The sequence below is a fragment of the Haliotis cracherodii genome, unplaced genomic scaffold (assembly GCF_022045235.1).
Source record: "Haliotis cracherodii isolate W230 unplaced genomic scaffold, xgHalCrac1.p SCAF_3, whole genome shotgun sequence".
In the NCBI taxonomy this organism is placed as follows: Eukaryota; Metazoa; Mollusca; class Gastropoda; order Lepetellida; family Haliotidae; genus Haliotis; species Haliotis cracherodii.
In genome coordinates, this window is record NW_027266286.1 from 19,427,681 (window position 1) to 19,450,495 (window position 22,815).

Consider the following 22,815-nt stretch of genomic DNA (forward strand, 5'->3'; position numbering starts at 1 on the left):
AAGCATGGGTTGCTGGCGACCTATTCTAACATGGATCTTCACAGGTCAAATCCCGTGTAATTCACAAAAAACTATAGATTTGAAAGTCAAACGCTCTAGTTCACTGGATATTAAACTAGTATATACTTCTAGCCTAGTGTCACTCCAATCAATAACAAAAAAGGCTTTAAGGAACAGTGCCTTGCAATAAATGACCTTGTTAAACATTCATCACATGGAAGATTGGAAGATCTAGATATGGAAAGCAGTATGATAATGAAGCCATTGAAGGTGACAGCGCTACACATTGTGGCAACTTTCAAAGGATGTGACAGACCACAAGTGGAAGTTATAGCAGTCAGGGTTAGCAAAGCGATCAGGAACAGAAATGGAATTTGACAGACAAACAAAGAATTTCACCAATTATTACCATATTCTGTGTAATAGTGAGGTCTCTTGTAGTCAACTTTACAAACATGATTAAAAAGAAAACAATAATTTACATTGAAAAAATCCAAAAACTTGTTGCAGTAATAAATTTTGTTTATATATGTAAACAGCAACTATTATGAATTGTTTGATAGACATAACTTAGAAGTTGATGGATGACAAAGAAGACACAATTTATGGATAACAACTTCTTTGATACTGTAAAAAGCGATGTTTTGGTATCAATCCTTATACCGTTGTCAAGCAAGACATTCTTGCTTGACAATGGTATAAGGATCTGTACCGCAACGTCACTTTTTACAGTATTAATGAAGTTGTAATCCATAAATTGTGTCTACTTTAGCAACTGTTATAACACAAATCATATGCACTGTGTAATGGTCAGGGGCTTGTAAAACCAAAATCAGCAGCTGCAAGACATATGGTCGCAGCCAGTGCCAGTACTGTCATTTTATGTAGTACTGATACCGGATGTGACCATACATCTTGTTGCTGCTAAGTTATATGTTACAACCCCTGTGGTGTAATGTACTGAATATGAAGAGTTGACTGAGGTTCACTATGACACAGAATATGGCCTGCGCATGCCTTCATCAGGACATGAAGGTGCGGACGGTGCCGCGGATGTTGGCCCGGCATATGGGGCACTTCCTCAAGGCAGGGGCACATGTGGCACAGCAGACTAAGTGCCCACATGGGAGGAACACCACATTAACTTCTTCGTCCATACATATTTTACATTGACGTTGCTCTTTCAATTGCCGATTTTCCTCCATCAGTGATTGTGAATCTGCAACAGAGATGGTTCTTAGAGTTACCAAACTTAACGCAATATTTACACACTATTAAAATATTCATGTCCATATTATTATATACTGATCAGGTTATGCACTAATCATTTGCTACATAATGTCATCCCAGATTATTTGACAACAAAATAATTGTAACATTCATTAAACAGCAGCATTAAGCCTATTTGCCACATCCATCCATCCATCCATCCATCCATTCATTCATTCATTCATTCATTCATTCATTCATTCATTCATTCATTCATTCATTCATTCATTCATTTAAAATTTTGAAAAATGTATCCTGTATGAAGAAATTTTGACAATGGGGAAGTAGGTTGAATTGAGCCCATATCTGTCCTTTTGATTTGTACATTTACCATGCCAAGATTAGATCTAATAAATATTTGTTAGTCAGGTGTCAGTGTCCCTGTACTGTTGCAGACAGAGCAGCCCATTGGACCACTACTTCCTTGTCACACCACCATGACAACTGAAACCGAAGCCTTCCTGTTTGTGATATGAATGAATGAGTACTTCCTGGTGGCTTTGCACAAATAAGAGAAGACTGAACATGCTGAATGCAATACGCCGACTCTGCTCTGCAGTCACGTCAAAATAATGTCTACTTTTCCAAAATTACATCTGCTTATATTGTATATTTAAATGGAACCTTAAATAAAATATTCCCCATGCACACACAGTGTGACATGGTGACACTATAACAAAGTTTTGTCACATTGGGTCAATATCCATAGGAATTCAGCATATACAGTTACTGAGGTAAGCTGATCACTTTAACATATCAGTGTATTATTCACTGATATATTAAAGTGATCAGCTGACCTCAGTTACATCAAGTCCAACACATGAAGATGTAGAGACAATGACATATCTACCGCATTAATCATGTTAATGGGGAGATGAATATTTGCTGAAATACTGTTGCCCAGATTTGTTTTCAAATAAAGAGAGTGAGTATGGTTTTTCGTCACTTTAAGCAATATTTCAGCAATATCGCAACAGAGGGACATGCCATGAACAAACATAAACCCCTTTTGACCAGTACAGCCAATCATTCACTTCTCAAGACAATATATATGCAAACAAGGCTGACAAACAGTTTCTTCTCTAGTTGCCCTCTGGGGCACCTGAGCATGTTGAAAAATCAAAATTCAACTGATCACTGCAATCATTAAATAACCATTGGCAAAAGCCTGGAAACAACAAGACTCAGACTTTCCGGTCAACATATTTGTTTGATACAGTTTCAATACACTCTGAAAATGAAATACTAAAGTCTAGAGTCCTCCCTACCTTCATCACTGGAGTCATCCATAGCCCTCTCTTCCGAGTCTTCGCCCTTCTCACCTGCAACACGAACACACCGTCAGGTTCTGACAACATGGAGGACGCTACAGCAACTCACCTGACAGCAGCACGAAACATATACCACTCAACAGAATTTAAGGAGCACCCAATTCTTTCATATTCCTATAGTAAATCTGCTATGTAAAGATGTAACTAGGTAACAAAGTTGCACAGTTATATATGTTAATACTTGTTAACTGTTTGATTGTTTGTTTGTTATTTAACGCTGCACTCCAGCAATATTCCAGCTATATGACGGCAGTCTGTAAATAATCAAGTCCAGGCCAGACAATCCAGTGATTGACATCATGAGCATCATTATTAGGATGTGATGACATGCATCAACCAAGTCAGCGAACCTGACCACCCAATCCGGCTAGTCGCCTCTTACGACAAGCATAGTCGCCTTTTACGACAAACGTGGGTTGCTGAATACCTATTCTACACCGGATCTTCACAGGACACTGTCAACTGATGCCTGACACTTTCCTTATGTAAATCCCACTGAAAAACACCACTGTAACAGTGAATTACACATATATATGCACTCGGCATAAAAGTGCGGGTTATACTAAACTGGTGTGTTTACAATTGTCGCTTCACTTCACAGACATGTTCACAACTGTAGCAATACACCCCAGTTAGTTGTGTTAACAACTGTATCAATACACCCCTGGTACTTGTGTTCACAACTGTATCAATACACCGGCCCTGGTAGTTTTGTGTTCACAACTGTAGCAATACACCCCAGGTACTTGTGTTCACAACTGAAGCAATACACACCAGGTACTTGTGCGTTCACAACTGCAGCAATACACACCAGGTACTTGTGCGTTCACAACTGCAGCAATACACACCAGGTACTTGTGCGTTCACAACTGCAGCAATACACACCAGGTACTTGTGCGTTCACAACTGCAGCAATACATCCTTTGTAATTGTGCGTTCACAACTGCAGCAATACACCCTTTGTACTTGTGCGTTCACAACTGCAGCAATACACACCAGGTACTTGTGCGTTCACAACTGTAGCAATACATCATTTGTAATTGTGCGTTCACAACTGCAGCAATACACCCTTTGTACTTGTGCGTTCACAACTGCAGCAATGCACCCCAGGTAGTTATGTGTTCACATCAGAAGCAAAACACTCCTGGCAGTTGTTTACAACTGTAACCATACACCCCTAGTAGCAATCTCATTTTGTTCTCACCAATATCCAGATCTTTGTCAGCCATCTGCTGGTCTCCTTGAGAGCGGGCAACACTCCCAGTAGACTTGGACGCTGTTTGTGCTGCCACATCAGTAGGTCCTGGGTCTACGTCTGGCAGGGCAAATATGGCCTCCATCAGGTTCTCCACGGTGGGGAAATCATCACCTGTTACCAAGGAGGGAGAGAATGAGCTGCTGCTATTCGTGTTTCAGTTGCATCACTGACATTCAGCCGGAAACCATTCAGAGCTATTTCCAACTTTGGTGAAAGCCTTGAACAAGGGAGGTAAATGACAAACAAGTACTATTATCAAAGTGACATTCAAATGTGTTACCAGCATATCCCTGCACGACTAAGGCTCTACACACTGTGCCAGGTATGCCCCCAGTCTACCAATGATAGCGACATTAGATGGCTCCTACTTTCAGCCTTCACATGAACCTATATAGCACAACATTTAAGTCAACACAATTTGTTAATAGGTGTGTCACACTGGTCAAACTGGTCATGACTTATCAGCAATTTATATCTTTTCACACCAAGACTTCCTTCTGATGGCTTGTTTGTTTGTTTGTTGTTTAACTCCGCACTCAGCAATATTTCGTAAATAATCAAGTCTGGACTAGACAATCCAGTGATTGATATCATGAGCATCGATCCACGCAATTGAGATACAATGACATGCATCAACCAACGCTGCCCTCGGCAATATTCCAGCTATATGACGGCGGTCTGTAAAATAATCGAGTCTGGACCAGACAATCCAGTGATTGACATCATGAGCATTGATCCACGCAATTGGGATCGATGACATGCATCAACCAAATCAGCGATCCTGAACATCCGATCACGTTAGTCACCTCTTACGACAAGCATAATCGTCCCTTTAGACCAGCATTGGTTGCTGAAGACCTATTCTACCCCGGATCTTCAAGGGTCCCTTCTGATGGATTTAGATGGCCTTTTGATGGCAATCAGCCTTATGATGAAAAACACTAATATCAACAAGTTGATCACTTCATGTATTTATAGTCAGGTGTGAAGGTCCAATCACCGCTGAAGAGTCACGTACCTGTCTCTTGTAGTCGGTTCTGTATGGCTCTGGCCACCCGGTCTCGGGGGATGTCCATCTTCAGCACTGTCTGCACCATGGGGCTGTCCATCCTGGCAGACAACTCTCGCGGGTCTAAGGTCCGCACAGCAGTGCTGCTACCCATCTTGTTGCCTGTGTCTGGGATAGCAAATGAGTGTGTGAGATCTTTAATCCTGTCTTTAGAAATGAAATTTTCCAGCAGGGGGAAAAAGAGGGATATACAGTGAGTAGGTATAGACTTACGCCGTTTTTAGCAATATTCCATCAATATCACGACAGGGGACGCCAGAAATGGGCTTCACACATAGTACCCATGTCGGAAATCGAAAACAGGTTTTCGGAGTGACAAGCAAACGCTTTAACCACAAGGCTACCTCACCATCCTAGAGTGAGTGAGTGAGTGAGTGAGTGAGTTGGGTTTAACGCTGCTTTTAACAGCATTACAGTTATATCGTGGCGTGTCAGCTTAATGTAGGAGGAAAGCTCGAAGTGATGCAGGTCTCAGAGGATTACCACTTCGGTGAAACCCACAAGCATGGGTATCGTGCTGACAAACCTAGAAACATAATTTGGGTGAACCGGGATTCGAACCCACAATCATAGGTTTCTGGCGTGCCCAAGGGACGTAACTCTGCACAGCGAATTGTGGTGCCTTAGACGTGCCCCCATATACACAGGGAGATATGAACTAATATGTCTTCCTCAGAACCAAATCTATTCAGGAGCTTGCAAGATACATTCACTCTGAAGTTCGGATCAGACATTACATAATGTTCCTACCTGTGTTAGACTGAGCGGCAGTGATGTTACCTGCTGCAGCAGCTGATGGCTGAAATAGCAAAGTCAGGAATATCAAACACATGCATCTCAATCATACATCTGATAATTACACCAAAAAATCATCAATGGGCACATGAGCCTCACATTATGTTAAGAGGGTCTTGAGATGAGAATTAATTGTCTGTAAACATGAGAAACCTACCTCGTGTCCTCCGAGGGCCGTCTGGATGAAGCTCTCGCCCTTGACCTGCCGAACGTAAGGACATCGAGGAAACCATCGAGCATGCTCCGCCCATGGGTCATCCCCTCGCTCCCAGGTGCGCAACCCACCATCACAGAAGAAGCATTTCACGCTGTCCCCAAAACCTGTAGTGAGTGAAAACACACAGGGATCAAATGAAAGTGATATTGTTGGACATGATTTCACACCAGGTTTTAAGTTATTTGGCTTATGTATTTCTTTCAGTCTTCAGTAGTGAGTGAGTGAGTGAGTATGGTTTTACGCCACTTTTAGCACTATTCCAGCAACATCACGGCAGGGGACACCAGAAATGATCTTCACACATTGTACCCATGTGGGGAATTGAACCCGGGTCTCCGGCGTGAAGAGCGAATGCTTAAACCACTAGGCTACCCCACCGCCCCTCAGTCTTCAGAAAATAAAATTGAACAGCTTTAGCACTAAATGGAAATACACAAGTTATCAACTTATTTGGGTGTGTCAAATCTAGACACCAACATAAAGTCAGGCAGGTTTGTTATTACCCAAGTAAATGAAATGGCAGATCTGCTAACATCACTAGTACTCATCACATGATCAAACATGAAAGAATATTGTGAAAAAATGCAAAAATATTATTGACCTTAGATATGGAAGGACATAACATTCATGTGAATCTAAGGTTCGTACTTATTTAAGTTTATCAGAAAATGATAATGAAATAAAGTCTTACTAGTCACTGCTTTCAAACAGATTATCTTGAACTTTCATGACCCAAAACAATCCACTGTGGAGAAGCATAATATCATAGTAATTTTGGTGATGGGTCAGTTATACTTTTTAAGAACTTAAACCACAAAGTGTTTGTTAGTATCTTGTACCCTTGCAATTTGACCTTTTCATCACATTAATCTTTCTGTACAACGCAAAAGACATATCACAATCAGTGGGTGACAAAATCTGCTGAAATACAGTACTACTAGTACAAAAATACTTACCAGCATAAAAGAAGCCAGCCTTGGCCAGCATCTGGGGTGTCTGTTCCTTTCCACTGGGCCAGTTTCTGAAGGAGCTGACTCGGGAAGCTTCCACTGCATACTGTGGGTGTCTGGGCCGGTCAGTGACAATCCCCAGGCTGGCATCACTGACCACAGCAGCTGGCTGGGTGACGTTCATGAACTCAGATGTTCTGTTTGCAGATATGATAGCGGCTGGGTCCGGGACATTTCCTACATCCAATCCCATGACATATGGGCACATAGGAAAATGCCTCCGGTGTTCTTCCATCGGGACATCGTCTTCGTCCCAGTTGCGAAGTATTCCTCTACAGAACACGCATTGAACGCGATCAACAGTCCCAGTAAAGTAGAATCCAGCTCGGGACAGATCTCTTGGATCTGGAGTGTTCTGTCTTGGCCAGTTGGCATCAAAGCTGGAGAATCGGTTGGCCTCCTTCTTCATAGGTGCAAATTCCTCCCTGGTTGGAGTAGCTTCTGAATCATGTCCGAGTCCGAGTCCTCCAGCCGTGCCAATAGCCTGGCGACTTGTTTCTGCTGCCCCAGAGTCTGTAGCCACAACGGGGAAGTTTGTCTGAGCTGATGTCGCCTGATTCTGCCTGAAGGTGGCGCTGGAATAATCAGGATTGTCTTCTGGTCTGTTTGAGAAGCTGCTGCTGGTGATTGCCGGGGAGTCGGTGCCACAGTATTGTCTGTGCAAGGAGTTTTGTATTTCCTGGTACTCTGATGGTTGTGGAACAAAGACTGGGATATTCACATCATCTGCTTCTTGAAAGAAGGAACATGATGGGTTCAGTTCTCTGTGAACCAACATTGGGTTCATATTCCGGCTCCATCCTGCTTTCACGACATCACAAGAAAAACATTTAACAACATCTTCATTTCCTGTGTAAATAAATCCTGCTTTGGCCAATCTGATTGGACTAGCACGGTCAAGTAACATCCATCCTGCAAATGTTTTCAGACGAAGAAGTTCAAACTTCATCTCTTCAACTGTGCTCATTGGTTCTCCAGATAATAATCGTCTGAAATACTGATTCTCAAGGGCAGACATGATTAGTCGATTGACTGCAAATATGACCAACGAACAGATATAGAACAACCAATCTGTTGCAAATACAATATGCTTGAGAATTGTTTACTTTGTATTCCTTTCACAGATATCTGTTTGATTGAAAATGCGTTCCTGTGGAATCTGTTCCCTGGGATTTAAATATATCTCCTTACAATCAGTGTTGATTTGTCGTATAACGGGTACTGTAAAAGGTACTGTCTTAAGTCTTATCCCGAAGGAAGACTTAAGTAGTTATCTATGCATTCTCTTTCTAGCTTCTCTTGTGTTGCGGACTCATTACCGAAACATATCACTGCCATGCTACATGTTCTCTCTGAACTTGACATCATGGACTGTCTTCCAAGCCTCCTTCGTAACTGGTCTGAAACAAGGGCAACTGAGAAATAGAGAGGGAACATTTATTGACCAGTACCGCCAGTCTGTAGTAGTGGCAAAGTTCCCTTATAGCTCAAGAGTAGCACTAATGTCACATTGTAGTGATGGTTGAGTGAGTAGAGCTTAATGTCGTAATGAGCTTGACTTCACTTTTGAAATTGGAAAGGTCACGACTAATTAATATGACACTAGCTGACATTGTTGTCCTTTCATATTATATAATGTGTGACATTCTGTTAATATATCCAAGGAAATAGTGGTCAATCAGGTTCTTAGCAGGACAAGTTTGTATTATGTTATTCAAGTTGTTATTTATGGCTACAACTGGTATCTTGTAACAACAAAAAATTATAAAAATGAGCCAAGTGTGTATTTATGCAAAGTATGAAATTGTAGGCATAGAGCTGCATCATTTTCTGCTTGCATACCACAAAATCCAATCAACAAAATATAGAGACAACTACATTATTTGGGACATCCAACCTAATAGCCAACCTTTGGCACAATGTCATAGCCTTTAATTCACGTTTTGTGATGTATACTAATTCAAATTATAGTTTAAATTTGCAGGTGAATAATATTGATTTACCATAGCAACGGCGCATGTACCTGCTCCTGATGAGTCAGGCTTATGACAGGATTTTGTGTTCATAGAGCGCACTATTTTAAAATTAATGCAAATTCAGAAAAAAAACTTGTTTTCGAGGTTGATAATCGCTGCTTTTAGTCATTATCACATGGCTGATTCAAGGCTCTAGATGGGCTAGCATCGTCGTTTGACAAGCCCAAATTTCAGCATGAGCAGCATGCTATAGCAATAACATAAAGGTGTGAGATTCAAATATTGAGCTGGTTAGGTAAGCCCAGCCAAATGACTATTTCATATATGATCATCTGCTGATTGACCATACATAATTAAGATTTTGAAAAGTGGGTAGATTGGTGCTCATGATGTCGATCACGCGATTGTCAGGTCCAGACTCCATTATTTACAGACAACGGAGGCGTCAGTAGTCCATTGCAACTGTACAAACTGTAACTCTGCTCCCAGGCGGATAATCTACCCCCGATAGACATTACTATTTTCCACTAACTTCAAAGACAAAGATGAACAAACGTAATATGCATGAATCTCAAAACGTGTGACTCATTTTATGTGAATTTGTCTGCGGGATTTTGCAGTTGCGTGTGATATTTTGCAGAACTCGCAAACAAATACGTTTGAAATAGGGGCATCATGACGCACTTTGAATCGCAGTATTGTAACCATTGTGGGATCATGAAGGTTAAGAGCATAAGCAATATCACAACATGCAACATTCATCGCCGCATCTCCTTACGACCTTGAACTTCACTTTGCAAACGAAAGTTACTCCCCTATGACCAAGTGGACACAAATAGATACAAGAACCTTTCTTGATCAGCTTCAAACAGAGCTAGATTATCAAGAGACATCTTGTGCATGGTGCGTTTTTTTTATTAGACTGCAGAAGCCTTGGAATCCATCGAGCTGATATATTCTTCATTGCCAAAGTTTCGGTGATAATGGAATGTACTCTGTCCTGGGAAATTCCTACTGAACTAGCAATATGACTCCCAGTCATTCGATGGTCGGTCATCATCATATTGTGATTCTCTGTATCATTTCTGGTATTGCTGATGTGACAGGCATTCCGGGACGGGGGTCATTTCACTTCAAGGCTCTCCTTGCCACTCTTCTGCCCACCTCTCTTCCTAAGCATTGTACTCATATCATCATGAATGGCTTTTGGTGTAAAAGCCTTTTCCCTGCAAGTAATTGATAGTCGCATGTTTCTCAAATGTGTCCATTTAAAAAGGTCACAGACGCCTATTTATTTTACTGACTTAAATGATCAATTTGCTCAAATGACTCATGACCAAACTTTTTGACAAATCTCTGTAGCATCATGTGATGTCCACAACAATGGATTTCACTATAATGCAATTCCTTCTATGTGAGGCTTAGAACTTGTCAATCATTCTTGTAGAATACTGCACCATATAAGGAGCACACACCAGTGGAGAGGTCCCGCGCGAACACTGAGCTGTTGTCTACAAACTGGTTTGTACCATTAAAAGATTCACAAAAACATTCAACCATGCAATGACTGCATTTGCACTGATATTCAATCAGTAGTGTGCTCGAGTGATTTTGTCAAATCTATAATACTTCTAAGGAATGTGCGTCCACCATAATGACCTGCAATTAACCTCTGATGTTCCTTCTGTTCCTGGCGTTTAGCGTTTGATGCTCAATTTGGCAAATAAAAGTTTTAACTGTTTTCATAAGTGTGCAGCTTTCACCATCTATCTCAATGTCTGGAAAAGTTCATTTCTGGCATTGTCTTACCGCCTTGTCAAAATATATTGGGAAACCTAGACATCCAGACTTGGATTTTGATATAATTAAGAAGTTATCCATACAAGAAACATTAGGACATCCTCTTCGTTTCAGATTGTAACACCTTTTTGTGGGCTCTTTGATGCACCGAATGGCATCTTGTATCAACCATGGATACATAATATTTTCCATGACGAACTTTTTCTACCAAATGAATTTCCTCCATTAAATGTCTAACTCATGAGCTTGTTGCAGACATATCCTTTCATGAACCTGTTCTAGTTCTAGATGTTTGTCTAAAATATCAAACCATTTCAAATTCCATAAATGCTAAATTCCCCATCGTGGTCACATTTGAGTTCTGCTTCCCCCAAAAAATACTATCCAAGGGGACTAGTAATACAGTCTATTTACTTGTAACGAAAACGCGGAGGCACATCTTTGTGTTCAGGCTGCATCCAGGCACTATGTGTGTGGCGGAAGATTTGAAGTTTGGGAATGTGCATCCAGTTGGAAGTTGATAATTAGATACAGATCAGCTTCCTTTCATCCGCTGATAGTTTAACACAGGATTCTTCTCGAGGTAGTAAAACATGTCAAGAATGAAAACATTACTCCATACCTAGGTTTGCTGACAGCGACATTAATGAGAGAGCCGCGAACGTGCTATGACTGTGAGGATCTTGTAGGTGACAATAAACATCGCCTGAAGGAATTACCACCCCATTTCCCCCCTAAAGACACATGGACATGTATACTAGCCAGGTATAAAGATAGGTTTGAACACAGCAATTATTGGAGACATTCAAACGCTCATGCACGTGCCATGCGATATGACGTCATTGATGGGGGCCTATGGACGTGCAATGTGTTACTGCACGTGGATTTTGTGCAGCTGTATAAAGCATGTGCAACTCAAAATTCGCTGTCACTTTGGAAAGCATGATCTGTGGTCATTCAAAAATTCAAAACTTCTCAGGCGCAGACACAAGCATATCACAAGCAAATCATGCCAAGATTGACAGCTGCACAGCGTCATGAAGCCATTGGAATGCGGTAATGAGGCAACAACAGGTGGCAACACATTTCCAATGCCATCGTAACACGATATCGGCATTGGTGAGGCGTTATCAGAACACAAATGACGTTGCCGACCACCCACGTTCAGGACGTCCCCGAGTAACGACGCCAAGACAGGACAGATGGATTCGAGTTACACATCTCCGACACAGGTTCCAAACGGCAGTAACGACGTCCCTGACAATTCCTGGACTGCGCCGTATCCATCCCAACACTGTCAGGAATCGTTTACGTCAGTACGGGATTCGACCACGACGCCCTGCCATACGTCACATCCTGACGAACCGTCATAGAGTCAACCGTCTAAGATGGTGTCGAAATCATGTACGCAACCTCGAATATGGTGGAGAAATGTTGTCTTTACAGATGATTCGAGGTTCAACATTTCCCACAGTGACGGGCGCCAACGTGTCTACCGGCGTTTGGGAGAACGTTATGCACGCAACTGTATTGTGGAGAGGAATCGCTGTGGAGGTGGCTCTGTGATGATTTGGGGTGGGATAACATTACGGCACCGAACCCCCTTTGGTGGTTGTTCAGGGCAATCTCACCGGTGTTGGCTACAGAGATCAGATTCTGAGGCCTGTGGTCATTCCTTTCCTGCAACGTCATGGCCCGGGATTGACATTTCAACAGGACAACGCTCGTCCTCATACGGCTAGGGTCGCAATGGATTTCCTTCACCATAACAATGTCATGTTACTGTCATGGCCTGCAATTTCTCCAGATCTCTCCTCAATAGAGCATGTGTGGGATGAAATGGAGCGCTGTCTGCGTCGTCTTTCACATCCTCCAGATAACGTCCGTGACTTGGCACAGGATTTGAGGAGGATATGGCAGGCCATTCCCCAGGCCTTCCATACCCATTTGGTGGACTCCATGCACTGCTGTGATTCACGCACAGAGTGGTCATACCCGTTATTGACTTTGTGACTTTGTCGTTTGACCCCCTACTCCATTTTGATCTTCTGACGTCATGGTAACAGATGTTGTTCAGGTCCCGTTGACATTTTCTTATGGTCCGATCATTCAGCTGCTACAGCGTCTGCATCATTTTGTTCTTGCTGTGTTGTATTCCAATCAAGAATATATTTTCTCCGTGCACAGTTTCTTTATGTGGCTAGTATATTTGTGTTGCCAGTTGTTTTTTTGTTGTAATCAACAGATTGCCAGAAGGGTAACCTCCCATTTGTCAGACAGCTTATACCAGGATTAGTCAATTTGCAGGATACGTTTATTACGCACTTTCCATCATCAAATCATATCAGAAATCACACTTTTTTAAGTAGTCATTACATTATTGCAAAATACACTATATACTCAATACACACTGATCACAGTTCAGTACTATGTCTGTTTTCAGCTCATGATCAGCTTCAGCAAATGTCCAACAGCATCCATGAATTCAAAAAGTGTCTACACGCTGACCAGCTTCTCTTTGAGACGAACCAGCCTTCCCGCTGACTCTCTGTAGACCTTCCTTTTTGGTTGGGGAGCAGCACCAAAGTTTATCTGTGTCCGCTTGGCAACTTTCGATTTCTCAATGCCTTGAAGCAAGTCCACAAATCTGTACAGGTTGGGATGCTGATGTGGAAGACTGTGGTTGGCACAGGCATGAAAAGGACCACCATCTCAAAGTCTGTCTGTACGGTAGCTGGTGAGAAGGGTCGGTTGAGAGTTTGCTGTCTCACTGTTTTAGCAAAGTGTAGAATCTGGCGTATGTCGTCTGTTGTCAGTTGGGCCGCAGGGCGAAGACAAGCGGGTACATGGTGTATCAACTACGGGCATGTACAGTGTACAGTTGGTTCCACAGGTGGGAACAGCAGGAAAACATACCATCCATGTAGACAGTACCAACTTCAGCAAGACACCTCAGCTGCTCATCAGTGGAAAATATAAGGATCTTGTCTTCTTCACCCTCTGTGCAGAAGGGGCATCGTCTGCCATCCTTGGTAGTGGTCCATAACCCCTCAAGGTGATCATCAACTCTGGTCTGTGGGAGGACAGGTATTCTTGTTCGGCGATGTCGATATGGGGAACTCTTCAAGCTGGGGAACGAAGGAAGACGTGGAACGTCTTCTGGAGTCTGGTGGCCTACTTCTGCATTGTAGATAGCCTGGACAGGTGCTGCCTCTTCCCTGGTCCGTTTCCTCAAATTACTGACAAACTTGACAGGAGTCTGATCTCTAGGTGGGTGGCAGTGGTCCGAGACATCTTTAAGGAAGTGGAACATTTCCCACGGCAGGTCTTGATGATATATTTCAGCGTGTGGTCTGGCCTCTGGTTCGATTCTCAGAGTAAGCGAACCCATCAAGGAATACTTGTGGGGTTCATCTCCGAGACTGTACTCAACTCTGTGGTACTTTACTGACTTACTATAATACGGTACCTATAGTACATGTGAGATTAGACTCGGGTTATGGAAAAGTTTAATCTATTTAATGTGAACTTATTCTACCTAACATCGGATTTAACATTGTTTGTTAATCTTCACTGAGTTTCCTATATTCTATATCAATGGAAACACTTCTCTTAATCTTTGCTAATAAAACACACGCAACCCGACACAGATTACACGCAACTTATAAACACAAACATAATCTGGTTATATTTATATATTTTTTTGGTTTGTTGTTTAACGCCGCGCTCAGCAACATTCCAGATATATGACGGCGGTCTGTAAATAATCGAGTCTGGACCAGGCAATCCAGTGAGTGACATCATGAGCATCGATCCGATCGATTCCTATCGATGACATGCATCACCCAAGTCAGCGAGGCTGAACACCCGATCCCGTTAGTCGCCTCTTACGACAAGCCTAGTCGCCTTTTACAGCAAGAAAGGGTTGCTGAAGACCTATTCTATCCCGGATGTTTACGGTTCCAATCTGGTTAACTTGTATCTATGATCTAACGCCATTCCCCGGACTGGTTGTTGCCTTTGTTATTGTTTTTTCCCCCGTGAGTACCCGGATGATACGCAACGCAACTGAGCGTGACCAGAGACTGGGCTACCGTCTGCAAGGACAGCTAAATAAACTTGGAGGCTGGAGGCAATATTTGTTTTACGCATTTTTGAATAAACACTGATTAGTTAAATGTGATCTATAAAGATTCGACAAAGGGCGCATGTTAATTAATTTCTTCAGCCTAAACAAACGGACAAAAAGAACGGCGGAGCTCATCGGAAGTCGTCATTTGGAAATACCCCAGATGGTTATAGTTTAATACTAAAAAAAAGGTATCCATGCAGTGAAAGCATTTTCGGATTTCGGATTGCGTCGATAATACGATTACTACTCCCTTGTTGTCATCAACGTTTTCTGGTATAACCCTACACTTGTGTATTTGTCGTCATTCACTTGATGCTCAGTTAATGAATTTATTACAGGTACAATTAGTGGTAGCACCACTTAGATTACCTGACAAAGGTTCTCATTTGGCATTTATTGTGTCTGGGGTAATTATTCAATCTATATCCAGGTTTGAAGTGAGGTGAAATGTGCGTTATGTAATATGCACGTGGCAGCCCAGCAAGAGATAAATGATCAGTTGATTTACTTTTTTAGGTAAATCAACGGATCGTTCCTAGTCATCAAAGGATTAACAGAAAATACGTTGATTGATTAATCACTGTTATCTTGCACAGTGGATATGTCAAAAGTGAGTGTTTACATGTCTAGGTTTACTAAAACAAAGGGAATACACTCATATCATGGCGTGAAGTGCCGATGTAAAAACAACATACTTTGTTCAAAGGGTTAACTGATAATACGTTGATTGGTTGCTCATTGTTATCAAACTCAGTGGATTTTTAAGGAACCGTGGACGTTATGAAAATAGTTGTCACGTGGCCTTTCTCAGCCAACCCTTGAGACTTGACACCTATGTGAAACACCTGAAACAATCCAAGTGATCAGTTGAGAAACGAACACTGGTTATAATATCCCGAAACGATATATATCTTTTAGAATATTTGATAGTTACAGAGACACGTGACATCGAATAAGTTATTTTGTATAGCTGCAGATGAGTGGGACATTATTCCTTTGTGTGGATATTCACGGATACATTCCTCGAACAAGGAAGCTGCCTATTTATACACATAAATTTGGTAAGTTGTAATTATGGTATTTGCATTTTGTTTTCCTTCATTTGAACCGATTCGTTCTTGTTTCTCTACGTCTTGGTTGGGAAATTCTTCAATGCGCGATAGACGTTGTTTTCACAGGTCATTTCCTTTGTAAGCGTGTATAGATTACCGTCAATTTGTAAAATGTGATTCTCTCAGGCAATTTATAAAATGTGTAAAATGTAAAATGTCATTTTGACTAAAAAATCTGTCCAGATTGATTAAGACGATCAAAAGGGCCTACAAACATCACAACAGATTATTATGTAGGATTAGAAGCCAAACAACATAGAAATGTACTTTTCAACGTTACATTTTCAGTCTCTCGGTGATGACATTAAACATCAAAATGTTTGGAATTCGTTATCATAATAATACAGATGGAAATGTTGTTCAGTCACTTTGTAAAATAACTGAATATTTAGACGTTTAATAAATATGTTACACATTTTGACAGTAAAAAAATATACACACTATAAAAAAAAGCAATGCTCAGCTGAAATATCTACTTTGTGTTGCAAGTCAAACTAGTGTAAACGAAAATCGCAAAATTACCAAGCAAGTGACTTATCAAAACTTCGTCACCATTACCGATGCTACCCACAAAGATACCTACATTTCCTTATTATCTCGAAAACTGTATTTCATTTTGCTGATCAATGTGACCATACGCTCTTATTACTACCGGTATCCATAAAAGTGACTAATGCGCTTACGAATGGCGCAACAGAGGTCGCGAGCTAGTCTAGATTTCTGCTCTACATCCGGGTACTCACTGGGAAAAAACAATAACAAAGGCAACAACCAGTCCCGGGGAATTGCGTTAGATCAGTGCCCCCTTAACGAGTTGGAGTAGCATACTCTGCCCACAGTTGGGTGCAGCTCATTAACTAGCATGTAAGACCAGGCAGTTACACTGGTCACACTTGACTGGTCTGTCTGACGATTGGGTCGTCTGACAAATGGGATGTCTTACAATTGGGAACGAACCGCCACGAGCATCGATCCACGCAATTAGGATGCGATGACATACAATCAATCAATTCATTATAAGTCACTGAGTCTGACGACCCAATCCATTCATTCGCCTCCTACAAGCATAGGTTTCTAGGGACCTACGTTCCTACGCGGAAATCCTAGGAACCACGGAACTGAGTTGTAATTTTGTTGATAAGTGATTAAAATAGGATTTCCTCATACAATTTGAATGGCTGACATCTGACGAACAGAAAGTTGGGGAAGGGGTAGGGGGCGACATTGAAATCGTAACTGTTAAACCCCAGTCTATTGTTTAATACATTGTACATATATTAGTTGTACAGAAGGAAAGCACGGGGAAATCCCATTCGGTTCCACCAATCTGTACGTGCGTTCCTCACTCTAAATTATTGTGACACATTCTAGGAAAGACCGAAGTCTATTAATAGCCCGTACTTCCCGTCAACAATATATTTCGTTGTTCTCGGGAATGCAATTGGGAGTGGGGGAAGGCTCCTATGTGCCGTGTGCCGGGAGCGACAAAGAAGGGCCAGTTGCATTCGTGTAACCGAGAGGAACCGTGAACAAAATGTATTCAAATCAACTGATTCCATACGCTCAACTGACTTTATTGAAAGACAGTGTTACAGCGAGTAAGAGCAGCTGTTTCCGTTTCCCTTTGTGTATGAAACTTGGTCAAATAAAGTTGCCTAAAAGCCAGGCCGGTCAAGACCTGCCAACGTGTATTTTTGCCAAAGTACTCAATTATGGTCAGCCGTACATGCATGTAACATACACACACGACATTAATGACCAATCGCAATCGACAAACGTGCAACATAATTAAGCTGTTACGAGTAAATTGATTAAAAGGTTGGAAGTCGTGCGGTCTGTGGGCGTGGCTGAAATAAGCAACGTGTAAAAGGGGAATCGTTATACGAAATAGGAATTGAAACATGAACTATTTTCAACTATCGTGATGCAACTTTCCATCAGTCCGACATAGCTTTTACATCTGTAGAATAGTACCATAACTAAATACCACTTTACAGTGTCACTGTTCTTAGTAGAGCTATTTAAAACAGACACGTTGGTTTAATGTGAAACACTTTTTCCTCTTGATTATTTAGATATAATATAGTATTATATCTACTTAAATATATCTTTGTAGTGACACAGATGGTGGAATTTAGAGCAATAAATGTCCTCAAAATGAAACCATTTCCCCATACTCTAAACGTTTCACGCTATTGCAGGTGTTCGGTCGGACTTGGTCAGGGCTGTAAATATCATCCTAACCGTCACAGATGTATCATCAAATGTGTTTACATCTATTGACTGCTATTATATCTTCCGATAGCACGCCAGAAATCTATGATTGTGGGTTCGAATCCCTGTTCGGCCCGATTATGTTTCTAGGTTTGTCAGCACCATACCCGTGCTCGTGGGTTTCACCAAAGTGGTAAATGTCTGAGACCTGCATCACTTCGGACTTTCCTCCCACATTAAGCTGACACGCAGTGATATAACTGGAATACTGTTAAAAGCGGCGTTAAACCCAACTCACTCACTCACTCTGTGACGTTTTAGTTGTCTTTAAGCGCCCGGGCCGAGTCGGACGATCACAGACCAGAGTCAATGTTGAGAATGTAGAATTAAAAGGATTCACTTTAACGGACGTGTTTTTCTTCAAATGCGGTGTACTGTGATATATTCAAATCGCACTTAAGTTGATCAGAAGGGATTTGCTCAGATATAGTACTATTCAACAGACGTAAACACATTTGATCATGCGTTTCTGCATGTCAGTTGATTTTGACCGCCCGTGACAAATCGGACTGAACACTTGTGCCACAGGTTTTCTTGAGAAAATAGAATAAAAGGGGTTCGCTTTATTGGATAGGTTTCCTTTAAATATAGAGACATTATGAAGCGGAGTGAGTGAGTGAGTGAGTTTGGTTTTACGCCGCTTTTAGCAATATTCCACCAATATCACGGTGGGGGACACCAGAAATGGGCTTCACACATTGTACCCATGTCGGGATTCGAACCCGTGTCGTCGGCGTGACGAGCGAACGCTTTAACCACTAGGCTACCCGACCGCCCCTTATGAAGCGGAATAAAGGCAGATATAATACTAGTCTATAGATGCAAACACTTTCCATGAAACACATGTGGTGTTTTAGTGTGTGCAGCTCCCCTGTACAATCCATCTTCCCGAGGCAAGTGAGTTAACTGACTATAAAAGTCCACTTTCCACCCTTGCCGAACTAGGCTGGTATTATGGAGTAACATTTTGGCTGGACTAACGAGTCTATGCATAGTCCAATCAAAATCGCGCACCGATATCGAAATCCGGTTCGTAAACTGTCGTGCAGATTTCTGTTGATTGCAGGTTTTGCAAAGCATGTGCACCGACACCTCGTTGTCAGCAGATATTTTCCAAATGTTTCAAGTTTTTAATCAAGGTGCTCACGTGATATGATGCATTTCGCGATGTTAGACCCCTTTATCACGATATAGATACTGATTATCGATCAGATCGTCCTGACCGGGCGCCACCATGTTGTGTGAAGCAAACGCAAGTGATGCGAGAGGTGGAATCTGATTGGTCTGGAGAGGCTTAGAAGGGACATAACTGGCAATATCCACTGGTGGCGCTACGATCGAGCCCAGGAATTCCAGCCTAGTTCGGCAAGGGTGGAACTGGACTTTTAAAGTCAGTTAACTCTCTTGCCTCGGGAAGATGTGTACAATCTTGTGCAAACAGCTTTTCCTGATTATATGGACCATGGTGAGAGTTTTGAAAACATAAAAGGCTTCACTTTAATGGACTTATTGTCAAGAGTATTTATTGTGACAACATAAAGTAAAAGGCATAAAAGTGATCTGGATCTGCTATTACAAGAAGTGCCGCATGTGCAGCTCTTTGGTGAATTATTTTTGAATACATGCTAAAATTGTGAATATAGACACACTTTAGTTTTTTGTAGATTTTTGTTATTTATATAGAAACTTCTAAGAACGCACATGTCATTATTAATTCTATTTAAGTAACTTTAACATTGTTGGAAGTGTTTCTACAGTTATTAACACATGTTGTGTCAGTCCCTTTGATATTCGCGAATATCCACTTCTAGTAAAACAACCTGCGTCGGTTCATAATGAATGAGTAATGGTGAATGAGGGAGGCCTTAGTTAATTGAAGAAAGGTTGTCACTCTCTGCAAAGGACCTCACACCTCAAATGCTGAGGTCATTGTGGAAAACCTTTTACGAGGTTGCATTTAAATTCAAACTCAATTCCTTGAACAAAACTATGCTTCCGAAATGTCCTTCGGAGACATAGTCGTCCAGATACGCACTTTTCGTTTTAATATTCTGCAATCCGTTTTAGTATTACCCACTGACCTGGCTCCGACTTTTAGGCAACCCCATAGACATTCGCTCGGTTATTAAGTATAGCTTGTCGCACTAGACGCAAGATAAGAGACTCATAGAGAAACATTACACGAAGCTAATACACTATTTCTTAAGCATTCACACTGAATTATAAGATGACACGCTTCTGACTCATCGAAACACTTTTTAAATAAATTTCGCATTTGGTATCATATGGTCTGTATACAGTACAGTGTGCTGTAAAGAAACTCACCTCTCACTTGGCCCGAATTATCTTTGTTTCATAAAAAAGGTAAGCCGTGTGATTAATTGAAGGTTGTTGTAGTACCGCTGGATATTCTCATCTCATACATGTCTTCTATTGGATATATTCACTGTGAACAGGAAAGATTTGGTTGACTGGTGTGCGTCAGTTAATACGTGTGCTACTTCCCTGAGAACTCCCTTTACTCGACGAACAAAATCTTCATACAGTCTTCATATCTATCATTTCAAACTTGTGGAAATTGTAAAAGTCATTTCGTAATGTTACCTATTCAATTAACATTTTTGCTATTTCACGTATTCAGGTAATATGTTATTTTTATTTTTAAACAATGCATATATATATATCAAAATATTAGATTGTTACAGAGACACGTGGCATCGAATAAGTTTATTTGTACAGCTGCATGCGTATGGGTTATTGTTCCTTTATGTTGATAATCATGGATACATTCCTCGAACAGGTGGCTGCCTAGAAGTATACATATAACGTTGATAGGTTGTAATTATGATATTTGCATTTTGTTTTCACCCATTTGCTGTTGCATTGAATAGAATCATTCTTGTTCCTCTACGTTTTCGTTGGGTAGTTCTTCGTTGTTTTCACAAGCAATTTGGTTTGTAGGCGTGTATATGTATGTTACAGTCAATTTGAAAATGGGATTCACCCAGGCAATTTATAAAATGTCATAATATTTCTGTAATTTACAAATTGACTGAAACATCTCTCCATTTATTTAACAGATTGACTAACAATTATTAAGAGGTTCAAAGGGGCTTAAACATCACAACAGACTAATTATGCTAGGAATAGAAGCCAAAACTTTAGAAATATACTTAGAATTTCGATTTCGTTTTATCCTATCATTTTCAGTCACTGGGTGATGAAAGTAAACCATAAAAATGTTAAAATCATAATAACAGAAATGGACAGATTTTTCAGTCAATTTGTAAAATAACTGAATATTTAGGCGTTTAAAATATTGCCTAAGTGAAAATGTTACACATTGTGACTATAAAATATACAGACGATAAAAATAAGCAATGCTCAGGTGAAATATTTTCTTTGTGTTGCAAGTCAAAATAGTGTTAACGCAAATCGCACAATACCAAGCAAGTGACTTATCAAAACTTTGTCACCATTACCTATTTAAGACACCTACATATCGTTATTATTTTCCAGACTCAACTGTATTTCTGTTTGTTGATCAATATGGCTATACGCCCTTACACTATGAATAAAAGCAACAAATGCGCTTACGAATGGCACAGCACAGGTCGCGAAATAGTCTAGATTTCAGCTATATCACCCGGGTTTTCACAGGGAAAATACAATAACAAAGGCAACAACCAGTCCCGGGGAATTGCTTTAGATCAGTGCCCTTTTAAACCTAAGATAGGTAACTAACGCCCTACAGCTAAGCTATCCGACAGGGTTGCCCCAGCGTTTAACTATGCCCTAACGTTAAGACAGGTAATGAGTTGTCTGAATGCTAAGCTAGCTGATAGTGGGGTCCCATGCTGAGCAAGGTAATGAGTGGTCCGAATGCTAAGCTAGCTAATAGTGGGGTCCCATGCTGAGCAAGGTAATGCGTGGTCCGAATGCTAAGCTAGCTAATAGTGGGGTTCCATGCTGAGAAAGGTAATGCGTGGTCCGAATGCTGAGCGAGCTAATAGTATCATCATAATGCTCAGCTAGATAATAGAGTGGTTATAATGCTACGCTAGGTAATAGTGTGGTCCTAATGCTACGCTAGGTAATAGTGTGGTCCTAATGCTACGCTAGGTAATAGTGTGGTCCTAATGCTAAGCCTGGTAATAATGTGGTCCTAATGCTACGCTAGGTTATAGTGTGGTTCTTATGCTACGCTAGGTAATAGTGTGGTCCTAATGCTAAGCTAGATAATAGAGTGGTTATAATGCCACGCTAGGTAATAGTGTGGTCCTAATGCTACGCTAGGTAATAGTGTGGTCCTAATGCTACGCTAGGTAATAGTATGGTCCTAATGCTAAGCCTGGTAATACTGTGGTCCTAATGCTACGCTAGGTAATAGTGTGGTCCTAATGCTACGCTAGGTAAAAGTGTGGTCCTAATGCTACGCTAGGTAAAAGTGTGGTCCTAATGCTACGCTAGGTAATAGTGTGGTCCTAATGCTACGCTAGGTAATAGTGTGGTCCTAATGCTACGCTAGGTAATAGTGTGGTCCTAATGCTAAGCCTGGTAATAATGTGGTCC

At 41.2% G+C, this 22,815-nt stretch overlaps 1 protein-coding gene across 1 annotated transcript; it reads right to left on the reverse strand.

The window, feature by feature from the left end:
- Nucleotides 1-753: 753 nt before the first annotated feature.
- LOC139475737 (baculoviral IAP repeat-containing protein 7-like) lies at nt 754-20,711 on the reverse strand. The gene is made up of 8 exons (XM_071258929.1): nt 20,569-20,711; nt 6,896-8,349; nt 5,880-6,043; nt 5,678-5,726; nt 4,877-5,035; nt 3,805-3,969; nt 2,538-2,591; nt 754-1,219 (listed from the first exon to the last, which is right to left on the reverse strand). The coding sequence occupies exons 2-8, from the start codon at nt 7,965-7,967 to the stop codon at nt 1,023-1,025; spliced, it is 1,860 nt and encodes a 619-aa protein (XP_071115030.1). The 5' UTR covers nt 7,968-8,349; nt 20,569-20,711; the 3' UTR covers nt 754-1,022.
- Nucleotides 20,712-22,815: the final 2,104 nt, after the last annotated feature.

What these genes read in the sequence shown, in the direction of transcription:
- LOC139475737 (XM_071258929.1), bottom strand. Translation starts at nt 7,967, where the DNA reads ATGTCTGCCCTTGAGAATCAGTATTTCAGACGATTATTATCTGGAGAA. An exon ending in TGCCGCTCAGTCTAACACAG is followed by an intron (nt 5,036 to 5,677) that starts GTAGGAACATTA and finishes TTGCTATCCCAG; the next exon opens with ACACAGGCAACAAGATGGGT. An exon ending in GAACCGACTACAAGAGACAG is followed by an intron (nt 3,970 to 4,876) that starts GTACGTGACTCT and finishes CCTTGGTAACAG; the next exon opens with GTGATGATTTCCCCACCGTG.